This window comes from Puma concolor, chromosome D1, assembly GCF_028749965.1.
Source record: "Puma concolor isolate L17-30 chromosome D1, mPumCon1.1.hap2, whole genome shotgun sequence".
Lineage (NCBI taxonomy): Eukaryota > Metazoa > Chordata > Mammalia > Carnivora > Felidae > Puma > Puma concolor.
In genome coordinates, this window is record NC_141676.1 from 96884963 (window position 1) to 96905864 (window position 20902).

Below are 20902 nucleotides of genomic sequence, written 5' to 3' on the forward strand. Positions count from 1 at the left end.
ACATACGGTATTTTAATACACACATGTATTCTGGTTTACTTAAGGAAGTCTCAAAGATAGTGTAAATTCTTCATTGGCTTGGCTATTTCTGGCTCCTTTGTTTTTTGGTATAAGTGAATAGTTCCCCTCTGTTTCTTCTACTCTTCCTTCCCATGAAATGAGACTGGAGATCCCTGTAACTGAAGCATCCCCAGATTTTCGGGTGAAAGTTGTGTATCTTTATAGCAATGGTACTTTTAAAGTCATCCAATTAACTAAAGAAACAAGGATGATTAAGATTTGTAGACACTTAGGAGCATCGTTGCTACTATAAACGAGAAGCAACCAGAGCAGAGTGGGAGGAAATGATTTCACTGTTTCACTGCAAAAAAGGGATCACTCTGTAGGCTCCAAATTATTGCTAGACAACGATATTCTACAAGGCTACCGTTCATCCAAGAGGGCTTTGCATTTTCTTTTTTTATTTATTTATTTTTTTTTTATTTTTTTTTTTTAATTTTTTTTAAATTTTTTTTTTTTTTCAACATTTATTTATTTTTGGGACAGAGAGAGACAGAGCATGAATGGGGGAGGGGCAGAGAGAGAGGGAGACACAGAATCGGAAACAGGCTCCAGGCTCTGAGCCATCAGCCCAGAGCCTGACGCGGGGCTCGAACTCACGGACCGCGAGATCGTGACCTGGCTGAAGTCGGACGCTTAACCGACTGCGCCACCCAGGCGCCCCCAGGGCTTTGCATTTTCAAGAGAAAAATTGTTTATCCTTTCATCTTATTTAGGCCACCAGAGTATGATTTGGGGACTCTTTGCAAAGACCTCTTCCATAGGAATCCTGGCTAAAAATTCCAAAAATTTTTAAGTTTTTCTTTTCTTTGAGAGGAAAAGTACAAGTGAGAGAGAGGCAGAGAGCGAGAGGCACCGAATCCGAAGCAGGCTCTGAGCTGTCAGCACAGGGCTCGAACCCACAAACTGGGAGATCATGGCCTGAGCCGAAGTCAGATGCTTAACCAACTGAGCCACCCAGGCGCCCCTAAAAATTCCCAATGTGAAGCTCTCAATTGGCTCATGTCCCGTGAGTCCAGGGTAATTTGGGTGTGGGGCTGCCTAGCGGCAGAAGGGTGGAGTTAGCCGACCTTTGTCGAGTCTAACCTTTCAAGATGTTGTACGCAGTCTGAACACAACGCAGAGATGGGGAGCAGTAGACGTGGTCGATAATGGTGTTGCTCTCTAATAAGGCTTCACCTGCAAAGGAAGGCAGACCGTTTGCTGAATTCACCCAGCCTCAGCTGGACCTCCGTGTGGGAGGGGGTGGCGGGCAGAGCCTGCGAACCCCTTTTTCAGCAGGGGCTCACACAGAGCCGGCAGTATCAGCCTTGTTTCTGGCCCATCCCCTCATCTGTGTTCCCATGAAAGAGCCCCGGTGGAAGACCCCCCCGCCTCGTCTTTTTCTCTGCTTCTCTCTGGTGCTAACGAGCAGCAACTTACCCATCTAGGAGAGACCCCGAAACCTGACCGCGCTCTGATTTGCCACTTGTGATGTAAGCGAGATGGTTTCTATTGTGACCGTTAGGTCTTGTTTCACACTTATCCCGTGCCGAACAAGATCTCAACCTGTCATCGTCTTATTAGAGAACAGAGGTAGATCCCAGCACCTGCTGCTTCCACACTTCCTCACAGAATACGCTTCTTTTCTCTACTGGATAAAGTCTAGATGCCTTAATATGGGGGGCCAGGTCTTCCGTAAACTTGTCTTTATCCGCGTCACCAACCTTCTCTCCTGTGTGGCTCACAAGCCATGTTCTAGAAAACGAGAGCTTTTTCCCAAGTACTTTTGATATTATTTCTCACATTTATGACTTCGTTTTTCTCCCCTCTTGGGAACATACTTCCCACCTTCCCGCTCTTTCTCTACCCAGCTGACTTCCCTTCTCTTTGTGTGTGTGTGTGTTTTAATGCTCCCATATTACTCTGTACACAGTTCTATTCCTGACGATACCAGACTGTACAAGTTTGTTCCCCTGAGGGCGGGGACTCTGCTTGCGTCCCCGGCACCTAGCAAAGGACCTCGCCCCAAGCGATCAGTGAATATGTTAAATGATCGAACAGGACAAGGCTGCTGTCTCTGCCTGGCAGGTATGGAACAGACCTGCAAAGAACGGACCGTCTTCAAAGGATCAGTTGGCCTGTCTACATCCAGCCACTCCAGGATTCTCCTCCCCTGCGCAGTAGACGCTGACCTTGCCCCATCACTGGGCCACACAGCCCTCAAGGGGTCACACCTGCTTCACTTTGGTAAACCGGCCTAGCACCCAGCACAGTGTCCTGAACTTAATGGTTATGTAATAAATCCCTTTTGAATTGGAGAAATACACTACTTGTAGGAAAGTTGGAGGAAGCCCTGGGAAGTGTCCTGGCCTGCCCACTGCTCCTTTGGAAGGAGCAGCCAGGAGAGGCTGTGCAATCACCCCAGGACACTCACCCACCAGTCTTGCTTGCATACATCCAAACACGGTGATCGGAGCATCTTTCTCATAGTCCCGGAAACCACCACTCCGCTGAGGTAAGCTATGAGGCATGTTCAGGTTGGTGCGTATGTAGCGGCCTGGAAAGAAAAGAAAAAAAAATCAGACAAAAGACGACTTTCTGCTTTCCTCAGGACTTCTGTTGCTGATCCCGACAGCCCTCCACTTCCATTCCTTGTTTGGCCAAAGACACCGAATTGAACTTTCTAGAAACTATTGAGGCTGACGCTTTTTCTGTGGTAGAGTCTTGGAATCCACCCCTCCGTTCTACTGACAGAAAACTACCTCTTGCCACGTCTGTGTGAAAGTAACAACCATACACTGGAAGGCAGGAGAATTCTGTGCTATGCCGGCTTCTCTTGGACATGTCACTCAAAGGGAACTGGAACCAAAATGAGCCAGGGTGATTTAATGGAGGGAATTCTGGCCACAGAATCAGGACACCTGTCTCTGCCTCGGCCAAATGACCACGGGCGAGACATTTGTTTCTTTGGTCCTTGGTGTCCCAGTTTATGGAATAGGGGACAAGAACACTTACCTCTTCGCTAACACTCAAGACAATCGGGAAGGACTTAGATTGTAACACATTCTGGGCATTTCCTATATAGCACGGGAACCAGGAAGGACTCCCGTCTAGACGAATGTAGCTTGACTGTGCCCCCTAGAGGCCATAAAAGGTACGCCGATGCTAAGCAGGCCAACGCAGCACTCACCTTTGGCATCAAAGCACTGGGATAGCCAGTACTTCCCAAACACAACATCCATCCTCTCACCGTGCCGACACACAAAGAGGCATCTCTTCTGAGGGCCAGGCTGGCTATTGACCCTCAGGGGCTGCAGAGCAAGAAAGGCCATTAGTAGGGGGGGGGGGGCGGGGAAAGCACAGAAGAAAACGGACATGTCCTGGAGCCAGGTGCCAGATGAGCAGAACTGAGCTCTAGGACAAGGGCCCCGCAATGATCTTGGATTAACGTTGGCAGGTCTGTAACACAGTGGGGGCAGGAAGACGCCTCCTACAGACCTCACAAGTTAGTTTGAGGCTCAGATGAGATGAATGGCACGCGTTCTGCAAAATCAGAAGGGCTGTGAAAATTGCCTCACCGTTGCGGTTGCGGTTGCCGGTGTGGGACTAGCATTTGGCTGGCAGGGGAACGGGCAGACCACTTGGGCTACCGCTCAGAGGTACATCCAGCCAGTACATGCCTCTAGTCATCTAGCCCCCCCTCTACAGGGATACTTCATCAACTTCAGAGGGCGAGGACTGTTAATCACAACAGTGCCTGCCTCCCCTCTAACACGTGGTGGGTAGACCGAATGGACGGTCTCCTCCAGCGACGAGGTTCTTCTCTGGCTATTCTAATCGTACTTTTGGCTCTCTTGTCTGGCTACACGCGTGTTGGTGTTCCCGCAAATGGTTCAGGGAGGTCAGCGGTGACGAAATAGGCCAGTCTAGTCAAAGGCGTGTCCAAATGACCTTGGGTTCTGGAAGTGCTGGGTGGATCCTTCCACATGTGTCTATATTCCTTCCTTCTGATGGTCAGCTATTCCCCGTTTGCTTCGTGTGGTCACCTTCACGTGGGCTGGTACTTTACACGTGCTGCCCGTTAGTTGCCCCGACAGGGTTTATAGGTGGGATAATGGCATGATCTTTCCTGTTTCTTCTCCTGCTCGTCCCTAATTCGGGCCCTGGGCTCCAGCCAATGTGATCTAGTCTCTTGATCCTCCACTTGCCTCTGCCTCTCTCGTTCCAAACGATCCCCACCCCCACGTTCCCCATTTTGCAACATGTGTGGCATCTGTTGAGCACTCATACATACAGGTGCCAGGCACTGTGCCGAGGGCCTTATTTTCTTTTTAATCTCACGATGGCCTACGAAACGGAACTATTACGACTTTACAGGTAACATGTCCTTCCCTCTGTAGAACCTCTCCCTCTGCCAGCCTAGACCCAGATGCCGGTAGGTGCGATCAGTACCACCCACCCGACTCTCCCTGGCCTGAAATTCTGTGCGTCTTTTATAAAATGGTGCGTCGTCGCCCCCAAGAGACCTAGGACCCTTGGGGGCACCGAGGGCAAGCCCTCACACCCCGCGAGGACGTGCTCAGTGAATCCTGAAGCAGAGTCGAGGATGCGGCCCCGATGGTCAGCCTTACCTGCGTGGGCTGGCAGATGATAGTCAGGGGAGCCGTCTCCCCCAGGCCCTGGTCCTCATACTGCCGTCTGTCCACCACACCATCGCCAAATGAGAGGGCGTTAGAAGACGCCGTGTTCAAGATGGAGTGAGAACTGTAGGGGAAGATGAGGACGCCGTGAACTGTTTGGGCCAGGAGTCATTAGCACGTCACCCTTGGGCTCAAGGGGGAGCGTGGGAATTCGCGGGAAACACGCCCAGGGCGACGGGTGGGAAAGCCGAGGAGGCGACACCCCCTTTCGGGAGGGGAACAGCTTGTTCTCTACTTAGGTCTATTGCAGTGGCTAAACTAGGGGAAGATGGGTTTCCGTACTTGGAACAGATGTGTTCATCTCTCTGGGTAGGGATGGGGCCCTGAGTTCGTGCCAATCAGGATGCCACCGCCGCGGCTGGCGCCGAAGGCATGTTAAAGAATAATGAGTTTTCAATTTTGTGCCATGGTTTCCAGCTATTTTTCTGGCTCCAAAGAAGAAAACAATTCCTGTTGCCTTTAATCTTTTCCATGGCGATTTCCACCCGAACTGACAAACGAGAGGGAGGATCTGTACTGTCTCCACCAGTGTGCCTGTGGCTCTTAACTGATGGAGGAAACCCGATGGCCATCATCCTCTCTTCCACCTTCTTCGGTGGCCCCACCCCTCTCCCCAACTCAGTAACACCTCCAACACGATGATTAAACACAGAATTCTCTCGGAGGAAGCCGTTCTCGCCAGATGTATGGAGCCGTGGGCCAAGAGCTCTCATTTCTGGGTTTTACACCGTAGCTACAGAAGCCCCAAAGAGGCCTCGCTGACAGCGAGGCAGCAAATTATGCCATGTTTGAGTTACTGTGATTAGTAAGTCCTCCAAAAGGCTTTATCTAATAAACACTGCAATTCAACTACGGTCGCAAGGCGAATCCAGTGAACATCTCTTTCTGCCTCACTGAGCGGTGTTCAAGGGAGAGCATTTGCATTTGAGATTTCTCGCTTCTTTGCAGCCAGGGTAGCCGTATGTTTCAATCTGCTCAACCCCGGGTCTGTACCTGTTGACCTACTCTGTTCAGGAATATTTCATTTTAACACAGCAGTATTCTTCGAATTTCATTTTGGAAAAGCCCTTTTTATAGTCAGCGATGTAACAAAGCTAACTGGCTGTTAGGAAAACAGTTTTTTTTTAAGGCTCTGCTCTTAAGAATTTTAGGATCCCCTTCCAGTCTCTTTTTTTTTGACTGTAAATAGACTCCTCCTACTGACAAAGGCTTCAGAAGCCTCACACCCTGCAAAAGTGGCCTTTCAGCCCTAGTGCATATCAGAATCGCCAGGAGAGCTTTAAAAAAAAATACACGGCTGGGCCCGACTTGTCACAGATTGTGATTCAGCAGATCTGGGCGCGGGTGGGGGTGGGGGATGGGGGGGTGGCGGGAAGCTGTCATCTAACAAAGCTGCATCAGCAAGTGTGATGTGCAGCCCGAGAGACCAACTGGAAAAATTAAGCAACTGTAGACCAAGAAAATCTAGTGCCATTCACAGTCGGAGAGACAGGCTGTTCTCTTTTGCAAACATCACAGTTAAAGAAAATTTGGTTTCGCCGTCTGATTCATCAAAGCTTCGGGGCCTGAAGTGTCTGGATAGACAGAATCGGCTTGACGTCCTGCTTGTACACCTCCCTTAATTTCTTTATTACAGCTGTGAAGACATTGGCAGAGTCCCTCCTCTCTCTCTCTCCTCTCCAGCTCGGTTGGCAAGGAGAATGCCAACCTTCTTCTCAACTGTCACTGTAATCAAAGGACCGGGCTCACTTTGAGACAGTCTGGTGCTGTCACTTCCATTAAGACAACAGTCAGATGCTTTGTGCTGAGAGATTGCGTAGGGAGGAAGCTGAGCCTGATACCCAGGACATCTTCTCAAGGACCAGGGCCAGGTGCTGGCACTTTCCCAGACACAGCAGTCCTGTGCGTAAGCCCGGAAGGACCGGCCAGCCCCCACCCATAATTCAAAGGACACAGTGGGGCTTCACCAACTGACAAGTACTGAGAGACACTCAGAACCAGGCGAGATGCCCTAGTCAGGGTACTCAGGGGCCACCCGGGTGGCTCGGTCGGTCGAGCGGCGGACTTCCCCTCGGGTCATGATCTCGCGGTTTGGGAGTTCGAGCCCCACATTGGGCTCGCTGTCAGCGCAGAGCCCGCTTCAGAGCCTCTGTCTTCCTCTCTCTCTCTGCCCCTCTCCTGCTCACACTTTCTCTCTCAAAAATAAATAAACATTAAAAAATAGATAAAAAATACTTTCTTATGAGTGACTTAGAACTGAGGAGAACCGGGCAGAAAGGGCGATGAAAGGTCACTCCTTGTGGCCTGAGTCCCCTCTGCGACCTGCCATCGGGTCAGCCAGGTCACTGAAGGAGCATCTCCTGTGGCTGTACCTCCTCAAGGCTAACTTTAGTTGGGGGAGAGAGAAGATCCGTCTTATCAGGAGCCTCCTTACATCATTTCTGCTTCTGGAGTTAAATAGGAAAGTACAGTTCTTCTATAGGATCACCTCGGGAAGAGACATTTGATTGGACAAGCATGTAAGAGAGGACTGGAAAACACGAGGTAGAAAAATCAGAAAGCTAACAGCTTTTTAGCTTCAGTGCTATTACGGGTGTGGCACTTACCCGTGTAAAGCTAAGTCCTTCACTGTGGTCTTTATTATTTTTTTTTTTTTTAATTTTTTTTTTTCAACGTTTATTTATTTTTGGGACAGAGAGAGACAGAGCATGAACGGGGGAGGAGCAGAGAGAGAGGGAGACACAGAATCGGAAACAGGCTCCAGGCTGTGAGCCATCAGCCCAGAGCCTGATGCGGGGCTCGAACTCACGGACCGCGAGATCGTGACCTGGCTGAAGTCGGATGCTTAACCGACTGCGCCACCCAGGCGCCCCTCACTGTGGTCTTTATAACGCTCCTGTGAGGTAAATGCAATTATCCTCCCCGCCTTATAGAGTAACAGACGGGGGCTCAGAGAGGTAATGTAACTTGGCCAAGGTCACACAGCTTTTAAGTGGGAGTGTTAAGATTTGAACCCAAGATTAGCGGCCTAAACCCTCAAATTCTTGATTACGGGGTCCTAACACCTAACACTAGCCTTTCCCCACTCTCAGCAGCACTGGCTGCGGAAGCTGACAGTTTCAGATACGGTTCCAGGGCAGCAGCATCGGTAGGGACCTCTCCAGAGAAAAGGAGGTGGCACGCAAACGTCCCTGTGGTCCGTGGACCCATGTTTCCGCCTGAGCTCTAATTTGGACAGCGGTGGGTCTGGAAACAGTACTCTGGCATGGGTCAGCAGGCCTTCTCCCACCTACTCTGCTCCAACTTCTAGCCCGACTTTTTTTTTTTTTAAAAAAAAAGGTCTGAGAGCTGTGCATCATATCATCTTAGCGTTCACTGTATCCACGGATAATATGCTTCACTCGTTTTTCTAAGGGATAAAACGGTGACTTTGGAAACACAACGTAGATGTTCAGAAGCCTTTCTGAGAACGCAAATGTTTGGGGAACACGAGGCAGCTTTGACCTTCCGACTGTGCCCTGAAAAGCTAGATGTTCCCGGGCGGGGGGTGGGGGGGGGGTGGACCAAAAGGAAGCGGAAGGAATTGCTGGGTAGGGGGTTGTTAAGGAGGAAGGTGTTCTCTCCCATCTTTGGGTTTGTGGTTTGCCTGCTTGCTGCTGACTGGGGGGAGAGAACCTTTCCTTTTCTCCCTCCGGGCAACGCGCTCCCTGAAAGTGCCCCTCTCGCCTTCTCTTCCATGGCGGTAATAACGATGTTAGACGCACCACGCAGCTGGTGCTCAGAGCTTCCGGCTCTCAGCCACGTTGGCACAGAGCAAGAACAAGAGAGAGGAAAAACAAATCAGCAGGCGCACCCTGGCGAGACGCCTGCGTGTGCTAGGGAAGGGCTGGCTGGCTTTGAGCGTCTCCGATTAAGAAAGAGAAGGTGCCTCCTGTGCCCGTTTCATCTGCCGAGGCAAAGCTGGCCCTACAGCACGGGCCACGCTGACCGAGCGACCAGTTTGGTTTGGGGGCAAACCCCACGTGAGGGAGGGGTGGAAAGTTGCCACTCTAGAGGACACTAGGGGCCCCGCCTGTCTTTTTACGGTTCTGGCAGTTGCCCATTTCTTTAGACGGTCTCTCTCTCTAGGTGCTTATGCGCCACGTCGGAGGACTCGCTCAAGGCCACCTAGCAAGCGAGGGGCAGTTAGGTCTCCTGACCCTTGCAAAGCCTTCCACTGCCGGCCTGGCTGGCATATTGGGAACCTGCCCAGCGGTTCTGGGGAGTCAGACCACTCTTGAGCAACGGCCCAGGACAGAGCGGACAGGAGCCCCAAAAGCACTGGGATGACCCATGCTTCACAGCCAGGGAGATGGACCCCCGCGCGTGCCCCCCCCCCCCCAAGCTGCCTCAGTTGAGTCTCTGACCAGGAACTCCGTTCCATCAAATGGGGCAGGCAGCGAGAAGCGGAGCGCACCCATCCCTCATTTTCCCATGCCCCAGGTCGGCCCTTCCCTGAACGTCCTGAACCAACAGCTTTCCTCCCATCTCCTGAGCCTGTTTCCCCACCATCTGCCCACAGCCCGTGGTGGTCTCCCAAAGCAGCAGGTGAAGAACGTGAGTCTGCTTACCCGTGAAATATCCAGGTGCTGCATTCGTCGGCCTTGGTGATGTAATTCTCCGGCAACAGTCCGGAGCAGCCCGTGGTTAAGGAGGTGCCGTAGATCCAGCCCTCGCTGGTGCTGGTCTGCTCCATCGGAGACATGAAGACGAAATCCCCAGGGACCAGCTCTAGCTCGTCGTCATTCTGTGGGGTGTACGGGTAGATCACCTGGAGCGTCTGAGAGAGGAGGAGAGGGAGGAGTGAGGCCCAGTCTGAGCGCCTCCGGGGCACGTCTGCGTGTCCTGCTTCCAGATGCGGACGTTGCAGGCGCCCCTGGGGTCTGCAGGCTCTGAGTAGATTTGCACTCCGATCCGAAAGCATGTCTCCCCCCCAAGGTATTGTAGATGTGTGCCTGGTCCTGCTGGATGGTTCCAGACTTCCCTTCAGGCAGGCCTTTCTTCCTTTCAGGATTCAAAATAGTTTTCTAAAATTTATCTGAAAGCCCGTAGGCGCTCTACTAAGCTGCTATACAAATGGGGTTGGACTTATCTCCCCTTCTCCATCTACGGTAGGCACCCTAATAGACACCTGAAACCCCACTCATGGAAAGCCAGTCTTCCGTATGGGGGTTACAGACGGTCTGGGTGCAGACACTCTCCTGTAGGAAGGCTTTGGGACCGACGCATTTCCCCTTATAAGTCACTCTGGGGCTTAAACAAGGCAGTCTCTGCCTTCAAGGAGCTTTCTTTAAACCTACATTAAAAAAAAATTTTTTTTTTAATGTCTATTTTTGAGGGGGAGGGGAAGGGGCAGAGAGGCAGAGGGAGACACAGACTCCTAAAGCAGGCTCCAGGCTCCCAGCAGTTGGCACAGAGCCCAACGCGGGGCTCGAACTCCCAAACCTTGAGATCATGACCTGAGCCGAAGTCCGATGCTTAACCAACTGAGCCACCCTGGCGCCCCTAAACCTACGTTTTCGACAAAGACCTTGAAAGAAAAATATCTTTCACAGCCATCAGCGTATACAGTACGTCTGTGTAACCAGCTTTCACCGGCAACCAGATGGAAACCACGTGTCTCTTCTCTGGGCTCATAAAGAGCCTTCAGAGCCAACCAGAGGCCATACTGCTTGGCTGACGCACTTGATGTTTTGCATCCTTTCCCGGTAGACACAAACAGCATGGGCACGAAGATATTTTGGAAAAACATCGTCCTGATTTCTCATTAACAGCAAGGGTCCTCAATTGTAAGGAAGACATTTCTATCCTATTTATCTCACATGGGACACTGAGATGGAGATACTTTAACAGACTTTCCTGAAGTTCCAAAGTCATTCCTGGCAGGCTAACCATTCTGCTTCCACCTTCAGGCTGTTAACTTGGGCCTCTGTTTTCTCATCAGTAACCTAATGCCTGGATTATAACAGTTAATGAGACCATCTAAGGAAACTCTTTAGGACGGAGCCTGTATCCAGAAGGCACATCATTATGTCTATTGAACCAGGACACCTGATCTCCCTTCTCGCCTGATCCCCCGGACTGTGTGCTCGTGAGCTAATCAGCTCTCTCTGTGTCTGTCAAGGTGACACATCGGAACGTGTTTCATGGAACTTCCTTCTGGAAGTCTCTAAGGAAAGGCACTGGCAAAAAGGTGATTTTTTTTTTTTTCCTCAGAGAATGCAAATAAAAATGCACAGGACTCCGTGGTACCGCTGGATTCTGATTTTCCTTTTGCTTGGGGCCCCTGTTTCTTTCCCTATTTCTTTTCCAGTATCTTTCAGCTCCAGATCGTTGCCCCTGGTGGCCTCCTGCTCCTTCCCCTGTCCTCTGCCACGTTCGTGCTCAAACCACCATTTCCAAACTAGCCAGGGAGGTAGTTTCTGCTTCGTTGTGAAAACAGCTTGCGGAAAGAAAAGAAAAACTCTCTTAAACTAGGTATGCGATGATCCACCAAAAGGAACACTCCTTTTCCCGGAACAGGGTGGAGAGAGGCACCGAGTCATGGGGGAACAAGTCGAAACTTCTCTTAGATCCTCAAGCACAGCATAGTTTTGACTAATTAATTATGCCTTTGGCCCAGAAGTGTCTTTCCTTTGAGAAACTCAAAGTGACTTCAGAACACTTGTTCCCCCTATCACTTGGCGGGGGCAGGGTGAGTATTCTGTCTCCAGGTTACCTCCAGGGAAATCGAGGCACAGCAAAGGAGCATAGGAGACCTTGTGTCCTAGGACCTTGTGTCCTAGGGTAGTTAGGCGACAAGGAGCTTCGATTTATTGAATAAGCAATACGATAATTAAGATATTGCAGCAAATCTAAAATTATAACTCGTGCCCATGTCCCCACAGCCCATTCAAAAGCTCGTGCAAAAAGCCTACGTTTGAGAGATACCGGGAGACATGCCTAGTCTGGCACTCCATTATACTCTTTTTCAAGTTGTTTTTTAAGTTTCTTTGTTTTGAGAGAGACACAGCACGAGCGGGGGAGGAGCAGAGAGAGGGAATCCCAGGCAGGCTCTGTGCCATCAGCGCAGAGCCTGACGCAGGGCTCGAACCCACGAACTGTGAGATCAAGACCTGAGCCGAAACCAAGAGTTGGACGCTTAACCGAACAAGCCACCCAGGCGCCCCTATACTCTTTTATGTTTACCACTGACCTGCAAGAATTGTGGGGTCTATCTCGAGTTTGTTCCTCCCCTCGTGCAGGGCAGCTGCAACCCTACGTGGGGTAGGAGCCTAACATCCTTGCCTTTGAAGCTCTTTATGCTCCTAGCACAGCAGGAGCTGCAACACTTCTGTCTTGCACCCACCCGGGGCTACATATTATGGCCCTTCTATCATCTTCTTTTGTAGCCTGCACGACAGCAACAGTCCAGCAAAATACTATTGCCGTTGTCTGCAGGAGACAACGTAGGACGGGAGCGTTCTAGAAGCTGTGAAAGTGAACCTAACAACTGCTGAAGGGATGGAGCCAGGATCTGGAGCCACGTGTGCTTTTTTGTCCTTCCTCAGATTTCTGTCGCTCGGCATATAAACCGGGCACGGCCCAACGCAGTCCCTAACACGGAAAACTACGCGAAGCACAGACAGGCATTTGCAGGTCGGAATCAAAGGGAGAACCAGCAGAGGGAGGAGACCTAGGAGTTCTCCCAAGCATGGCTTGCTGCGTGCTCTTGTCCAAATGACTTTCCTTCTCTAGACCTCTGTTGCCTCAGTGGAACCGTGAACGGTCCTGGGGACAGAAGGCAGGCAAGAAAAGGTATGCAGGGGGGGGCTCAGGGAAAGCCAAATGACCTCAGAGAGAGAGAGCTGTATCAGAAGGAACACTAATAAATGAGCTTTTACAAATCAGAGATAAAAGCGGCCAAGTTATTTTTAGAAAATAATTCGTGTGGGCGCTTGCTGCCTCTTTCCCTCCGTGCCAAGTGCGCAGAATGTGGGTCAGGCAGAAAAGCAATTACCCTTTGATTTAACTGGAGGGCAGTGTTGATTAGAAGATATTCCTGGTAAAATTCCATTGCCACCTTCCCTCTCTGAGAAAGGTGACTTCTCACAGCCCATCTGCATGCAACCCTTGACTTCCTTTTTCTTTGTCCTTGTGAGGAGTCCGGTCAGCCACACCTCTCTCGTTATATTTAGGGCTCATCCTGAGCAATTCCAGGAGATGTCAGAATTCTGAAGCAAGATCAAGCCCCGTCTCCTTGGTGTGTCTTTCCAGAAACTTCCATCAAATGACTTGGAAGGAAGGCAGGACATTCTCGTCAGCAGGGTCAGACAAAGCTGCATGTCCCTGACGCCCGCAGGCCCCGTGCCCTGGCCCGGACCTCTGGTTCATGGGTCAGCTCTTCTCAACATTCCAAGACAGTGGCGAGATCAGCTGGTCTAGACCCTGAGATTTCATTCAACCGTGTTTTATATTTTACAAGAGGGTAGGAGGGTGGTTCAGTCAGCTGAGCGGCCGACTCTTGATTTTGGCTCAGGTCATGATTTCACGGTCGTGGGATCGAGCCCCACGTTGGGCTTCTCTCTCCCTCTGCCCCCCCCCCCCCCCCACACATGTGCACTCTCTTTCAAAACAAATAAACTTAAAAAAAAAAGTCAACAGAGATATTAAGAGGCTAGATAACCTGCCAAAAATATCAGCCCTTTTACTGTTGAAAAACTGGAAGCAAACTCGATTTCATAAATGTATTTACACTAGATGACAAGTTTCTCATTAAACTGTGTGGTCTTTTTTTTTTTTTCCAGATGGGCTGCTTGTTTTTATTGGTGAGAATCCCTGGGTTCTGGCTTCAGCTCTGGTCCTAAATTGCTGATTAGCTGTGGACCAGCCACTTGCCACTCTCTTTGTCTCAGCTTTTCCTTAAAACAAAGGGCACTATTACTCTTCAGAGTAGCATAGGCTTGTCTTGGAAATCACTATCGACTCCCTCAAAAGAAGGATGCTAGGATTATGCCAACCTTCCCACATGCACCGGGAATCAGTGGTCCCACTCAGGCCTCCCAGGGGATGCACGTAATTGTCACAACATGTCGCCTCTGTTTTTTATTTCATGTATCTGCTCTCTCTCCCCTGCTGGACTCAAACTCCTTGAGGACAGGACCACATTTAAAAATTCTAGTATATTTCTGGGAATGCAAGCTGGTGCAGCCACTCTGGAAAACAGTATGGAGGTTCCTCAAAAAACTAAACATAGAACTACCCTACGACCCAGCAATTGCACTACTAGGCATTTATCCAAGGGATACAGGTGTGCTGTTTTGAAGGGACACATGTACCCCCATGTTTATAGCAGCACTATCAACAATGGCCAAAGTATGGAAAGAGCCCAAATGTCCGTCGATGGGTGAATGGATAAAGAAGATGTGGGATATATACACAATGGAGTATTACTCGGCAATCCAAAAGAATGAAATCTTGCCATTTGCAACTACGTGGATGGAACTGGAGGGTATTATGCTAAGCGAAATGAGAGAAAGACAAAAATCCTATGACTTCACTCATATGAGGACTTTAAGAGACAAAACAGAGGAACATAAGGGAAGGGAAACAAAAGTAATATAAAAACAGGGAAGGGGACAAAACAGAAGAGACTCATAGATATGGAGAACAAACTGAGGGTTACGGGAGGGGTTGTGGGAGGGGAGATGGGCTAAAAGGGTAAGAGGCACTAAGGAATCTACTCCAAGTCACTGTTGCACTATATGCTAATTTGGATGTAAATTAAAAAAAATAAAATTAATAAAAAATAAAATTCTAGTATGTTCCATGGTAACTTACATGCCATAGATACTTAGCAAGTATCTGTTAATTATGTGTTCAGATATATACACATATATATATATGTATATATATATTTGTATTTCTTATCTTGTGTCCTCCTTACCTAAGATCTGGATGAGGTCTTCTATTAACTCCATGAATTTATAGAATTAAAATCTTTTCCAACATACTTTTCTGCTCTCCCTTTTCACTTCTGTATCATTCCAGTAAGGTTGGCAGGGCAGACAGGACAATGGGGCTATTACACAGATGAGTCACTTGGGACCCGGGGAGGAGGGCTGCAAGCTCAGAACTTCCCAAGGAAGCAGGCCGAGCCCGGAGGAAATTGTGGTCCAGTGCTCACTCCGCTGCTTTCCTTTGGTCCCCATCTCCCTGTAGCAGGGAGCTGCCCATGCTCCCGGTTCTGGCCGCACCCCCTGTGCCTCCGGTAGGGTCAGGAGCCACAGTGAGACATTACCTCATGGTTGGCAAACCGGATATCTCGCGAGAATATGGTAGCCACCCAGTCACAGCCGAGTTTGACATCGATGTTCTGGGCTAGTTTCTCCAGGGTGGGTAAGTGGCTAGCTTGGAAGTGGTAAGCCAGGGTTACGTGCAGCTGCTTCTTGTGAGGTTCCACGTGTACTTCTGGAAACAAAGGAAGGGAACCGTTATTGGAACGTGGTCAGCAGAGCAACGGTGGAGGCTCCAGGAAGAGCACGGAAGGATTGCCCTCATAAATCCCGCCTCTCAAATGACAAAGGAGGGCGTCCCGTGGCCGGACAAGAGCTGCTGCTGTCCTTCACAGCAGCGGAATAAGGGGACAGGCAAGTGCAACAGATCGCGAACAGCCTACAGTTCGAGAGGGAAAGGGCCACACCTGGCTCCTGACAAGGGAAGCGGAGAGGTCATTGTTTGGGTCGGCTTTGCCTCCTAGTAATACACGGAGGATCACCAGCCCGAGGAGACCGTGACCTCAAAGGATGAGCTAATTCACGCCAAAGCAGAGATCCTGCGACGGCGTGCGGGCCAGGGCCGATCACCGTCGTTTTGAAATCGCGTCTCTTGGCTTCTGGGCGGCTCCGACAGAGGAGCCAGGGGAAAAGATGGAATATTTTCAAGGTCCAAGACAGGGTTTTCCAGGGTTTAAAACAGAATGATTCTCTGTTGTGGGAGCTGCCCTGTGCACTGTGGGGTCTGTGGCCACATCCCCGGCCCCCACCCACTAGATTCCGGTAGTACAACCTCAGAAGTTGTGGCAACCAAAAACGACTCCAGACACGGCCACGTGTGCCCCGGGGGATAAAATCTCCCCGACTGAAGCCACTGCTTTAAAGTATACAACGGACTGGTGGGGTGCCTGGGTGACGCGGTTAAACGTCCGACTCTCGATTTCGGCTCAGGTCGTCATCTCACGGTTCGTGAGTTCTAGCCCTGCATCGGGCTCTGTGTGGATGGCGTGGAGCCTGCTTGGGATTCTGTCTCTCCTTCTCTCTGCCCCTCCCCTGCTTGTGCTTTCTCTCTCTCTCAAAATACATAAGTAAACTTAAAAAAAAAAAAAAGTATACAGACTGTGCTTCTAAGACACCGTAAGAAACAAAACAAACAAAACAGTGAATTATGTTTCTCTTTTGTACATCTTTACATGGGGGAGATCCATCTACTGTCCAAGCTAGAACAGCGCAGAAGATACAACCAAAGGGAAGGTAGGGAATTTGCGAAGATAGGGAATTAAGGGGCTTGTTCATGTCCCAGGGAGACAGATGTAGCAGTTGGATATTTTTCTGTTACACTACATCGTATTTTTTTTTTTTGGTGTAAGCCCCATGAGGCAAGGTTTTCTGTGTCCTGTTTGCAATGAATCCCCAGTGCTCAGCACGTGATATAGGCTTTTAGTATTCGGTCAATGATCGAACATACATGCATGATGAATCTCCGTAAGCCACCGAGGACGGAGGAGGACAAGAAATCTACTCGCTGATGGACTCTGGGTCTGCAGAAAAGTCTAGAATATCGAGGCATAGGTTCTAGGGCCAAGACGGGATGGCCAGCCATCCACACAAGGAGGCAAGAAGCTGGACCAGCTACCCAGGGCAGCGCCACCCGGTTCTCCCGGTCACCACCAGGGGGCCGCACAGGGGCACAGAACAAGCGGCCAAGTTCTTAGAGAGAGTGGCCACAGATACTGGAGAAGAGCTGGCCCTCCCCTTGCCTACAAGGAAAGCAAGCAAGGGCCTCGCAGCCTCTCACTCATTATGCGCCTTAAGAGTCTGGCACAGCCCTGGCTGAGACCCGCTTTATACATTTGTGAAGGATTTGAGTTTGGTGGCCACACCACCAGTTTTGGGTCTTGTGGGAGTTTTAGTGGTTTTGGTAATAGCTACTGTGGGATGAAAAAGAGTCATTTTCCTGAGTGGAGGGATAGGAACAGGAAACAATTTGCCTCTCTATTATGTCATTTCTCTGAAATATTAAGCCATGAAATGGCAGGCCCCAGCGAAGTCAGAAAGCAGAGCCTCGTCCCAGGAGAAGAAGGGGTGCCTGGGGAGGGGCTCTAAGGAGCCCCCCTCCCTAAGTAGAAGAGATATCTTAAGGGTCAGAGCTCCTCTGAGAGGGGAGACCTCCCTGCAATCCTGCTCGGTGATGCTGAGCCTTCGCTACACTCTTTCTAGAATCCTGAGCCCTAACAGGGGCTTTTCTGGTAAAGAACACTAAGCAAAATGGCAGGTGAGTTATAGGTCAGAGGTTCGGAGACCAAGGGGCAAAGCTGGAGCTTTACTCAGGTCTCTCCCGTCTCCATCCCTCCTTGAAAGGGGCGGGGTGCGGGGGTGCTGGCCAACTCTGGGCCTCCTCCAGTTTGCATGCGATGCTCAGATTCAGCTGTACCGCTCACGCCCAGCTCTGCTCTGCTGGGGGCGGGGAGAGGGGGCTCCACACAGGCCTCTGCACACACTTTGTTCCTTGCTGCCTGCAGGGCCCTTTCTCCACTGTAGGGATCCACATTGCCCAGCCCAGCATGCATTTCCTTTTTTTGCGAAGGGGGAGCCACTGCATCCTATGATGGCCTTTCTCTTCTCAGAGCTCTCTGTGAGCACAGGTACTTGAACCTGTATCTCGGGCCTGGAGAAACCACTTGTCACGTTGCTTTCTTCACGGATGAACGCATCGCGGTCCCTAAGAAATACCCACTGATGGTGACTTCTCAAGGGAACCAGCAGAAACTGCCCCCTGCCAACTCTTCCCCCTTCGACCCCACTATCTGTCTGTCCCACTGCAGGTAAGGCTCACCTTGACCTAAGTGAGCTCGTCTGTACCTATAGGCAGCCCGGAAAGCTCTGGCAACTTCTCCCACTTGTCCTCTCTCCGTGCTTCCTGCCTCTAAGTCGACACATATGCTGAGCATCTTTTAAGCTAATTCCTTTGGTGGGAAATCTCAGCTGGCTTGAAGTAGGACCGGCCGTGGAAAGAGCAAGAAACAGCTTGAAGGGGTGACATTTCTGGACAGACTGTTGAAGCTTCGGGACCCCTCTAATGGGTTTCGGGGAGTTGCGGGACATGGGTCCGGTGGATCTATTTTCTGACACTAAGTGGCTCCACTCTATTCTCTGTGCTGTGCTACCCCGCCGAGCACAGCCCTGGGTCCTCACGGAGTGAGCTGTGAGACCCCGACAGAGGCCTTCATGGCAGGGAGGCTGGCAGGGAAGGAAGGCTCGTTAACTCTGAACTAGAGAGAGACAGTGGTGCTACAGAGGCTGCGCTTACGGCTTCAGTGTGAAACAGTGAGTTGTGAGCCTTCAACTTGGCTGTTGAGGGTCGACGCTGGACATTCTCCCAGGAGGCTTAGCAGAACAGTAGTTTGCTATTTTTAAGAGGGAGCCCACAGGTGCTGCAGGAAAGGGCTGTGCTCCGCGCATCCCTGCAGGGCCCTCCACCTGCCGGCCCCAGCCCAGCCGTCCATAACTTCCGATCCCTTTCCTTCCCCATTTTTGATGAACGGGACCCACGCCTGGCCTGGCAGCTGTCAGCTCACCGGTTTTGGACGCAGCCTCCGCGGCAAAGTCCGCAGCAAACTTCTTGAGGACCTCCGCGCTGTCTTCCTTCACGAAGAGGCCAATGAAGTTGGAGGAGGTATAGAGCTCCAGGGGCAGCGGGGCCGAGAACTTGCACTTCCAGCGACTGACCGTGGTCTGGAGGGCTTCCCCCAGGGCGTCCACCTTGCTGTCCTCACACTGGCAGGGGAAAACAAAACGCTCCATTCAGAGGGGGGCGGAGGTCTACCGCTACCGAACATTTGACGTCCTCTGCCCGGGGCTGGAGGCCGAGGACGCCATCCCTAAAGCCTCGCTTCTGTCTGTGAGGACGGAGGAGAACTGCAGGCTCCCAGTTATCCGGACGTGGGCCGTCTAACTGGTAAATTCAGCTGGGGCCGTGGGACCGACGCTTGCCTCCCGCCCTGCCCTGCTGTGCCCCTGGGCGCAGCCTGGTCCAGCGGGAAGGAAGAATGGGGGAATGTGCCCGGAGAAAACGGCATCTCAGGGTAAAGGATGTGCTTTCCCCTGCTCTCACATCATCTGTGACTTTTCTGTTCTCCTTGGATGATCAGAAGTTGACTCGGCTGCCAGTCTCACGCTAGCTCAGAGAGCTGCGGTATCATCTCCCCACCCTCTTGGAGCACTGGGGGAAAATGAATGTCTCTAACGTTCGGAATGCTTTTGAGAAAGATCCTGGAATGACTGGGAGGAAGTGATAATCATTATAATTCCCAGAGGGAGCGGTAAGAAAGAAGGTGTGAGGAACACGGTTTTGTTTTGTTTGTCTTAAAGAGGCAGAGACAATCTGGAAAAAAAAATACTTGAAAATACTTTTTGAAAATGTTGTCTAAAAGTGCTACCATTCTGCCTCATCTCGAATACACCTGGATAAGCCAATTCTGCTCTATCTCCACAGGGAACTAAAGTAGATGAAAAGTATTTATATTTATTACACGGAGGGGGATTTAATTTAGTCATTAAGTAAGCTCTGTGATAGCTAGGATTATGGAGGTTAGGTAACTATGGCGGGCCACAGGTATCTTTGCTGTCTCTAGAAAGATCTGGTGAGACAAAACTCGTGGCCAGAGGGTCTATGAGGCTAAAGTCCCCTCCCGTGTCTGTAGAGCACATTTCTTGTTCCTAGCTCCCTAATTTCTACTCTTACCCGTGGACCAGGGTGGAAATGCTTTAGTTTCAGTGTTGGGGCCGCCCGTCCAGGTCCTGACTCAGTGGGTCAGGCTTGTCCCTAGAGTCCTGAGGAACAGCAATCATCATGATGGTGCATCCGACCCGGGGTGCTCCTGGGCCCCGGCAGATGGGACCTTACTCATTCCTTAACGGTCCATCCAAGCCCAGGAGCCCGTGACTCTTTCGGCCAGCTCCCCGAGGCTGCTGACTCTGACTCCAGGTCCCAAGGCGCTGGCTGGGGTGTGGCAGCCAGGCTCCCCGGGCAGGGGCTGAGGGGCTGGGGGGCCGGGGCAGGGTCTGCGGCTCACCATGAAGAACTGGCAGAGGGTGATGTGGGGGAAGATGTTGTGGGCTTTGTTCTTCCCGCAGATCTGCTTCGACTGTTGCCAAAAGTCGGAGAGCTTCTGTGCTAAGGGGCCGGTGGGTCGGAGGTAGAGGACGTACTCCCGGGGCAGGGGGTCATCCAGGAAGGGGTCGCCGACGTGGGAGAACAACCTGCCAGAGAGGAGGGAGCCAAGCAGGACCCGCTTGAGAACAATGGAAGGGAAGGAAGACCCGAAAGGGACAGATCCTCCCTCCAAAGGCTCCATACCCCAGGCACTGTAAGGGGATGGGTTTTCGTTTTTGTGCTTTAAAAATCCATCCTGGGGCGCCTGGGTGGCTCAGTCGGTTAAGCCTCCGACTTCGGCTCAGGTCATGATCTCACAGCTCATGGGTTCAAGCCCTGCATTGGGCCCTGTGCTGACAGCTCAGAGCCTGGAGCCTGCTTCAGATTCTGTGTCTCCCTCTCTCTCTGCCCCTCCCCCACTCATGCTCTGTCTCTGTCTCTCTCTCTCTCTCAAACATTAAAAAAAAAAAAAAAAATCCATCCCTACGATTAAACCCACATGCCTCCAGACAGGAGCGTAGGGACCTGCCCTGGGCAGTGATGTCCCGCAAGGTGTTTTTGTTTTGTTTTGTTTTGCTTGAAATCGATTCACCCAGCACCCACGCACCTAAGGTGTATCTTTGAGTGAAGTCGGGGGACAGATACCGTGTTAGGGGCTGTATCTTGGAAATGCTTTGAATTTCTTTAAACAGCTTTAAGGAGAAGCACACCCT

At 50.9% G+C, this 20902-nt stretch overlaps 1 protein-coding gene across 2 annotated transcripts in view; it reads right to left on the bottom strand.

The window, feature by feature from the left end:
• Nucleotides 1–20902, bottom strand: part of UBASH3B (ubiquitin associated and SH3 domain containing B) — a 141207-nt gene that overhangs the window by 16397 nt on the left and 103908 nt on the right. For both annotated transcript variants that reach the window (XM_086678832.1, XM_086678831.1), the window contains exons 3-10: nucleotides 20110–20296; nucleotides 18613–18811; nucleotides 15061–15230; nucleotides 9353–9561; nucleotides 4674–4806; nucleotides 3233–3353; nucleotides 2477–2599; nucleotides 1147–1239 (exon numbers count right to left, since the gene is read on the bottom strand). In XM_086678832.1, coding sequence (XP_086534958.1) covers nucleotides 1147–1239; nucleotides 2477–2599; nucleotides 3233–3353; nucleotides 4674–4806; nucleotides 9353–9561; nucleotides 15061–15230; nucleotides 18613–18811; nucleotides 20110–20296 — 1235 coding nt within the window. The remainder of the gene's footprint in view (nucleotides 1–1146; nucleotides 1240–2476; nucleotides 2600–3232; nucleotides 3354–4673; nucleotides 4807–9352; nucleotides 9562–15060; nucleotides 15231–18612; nucleotides 18812–20109; nucleotides 20297–20902) is intronic.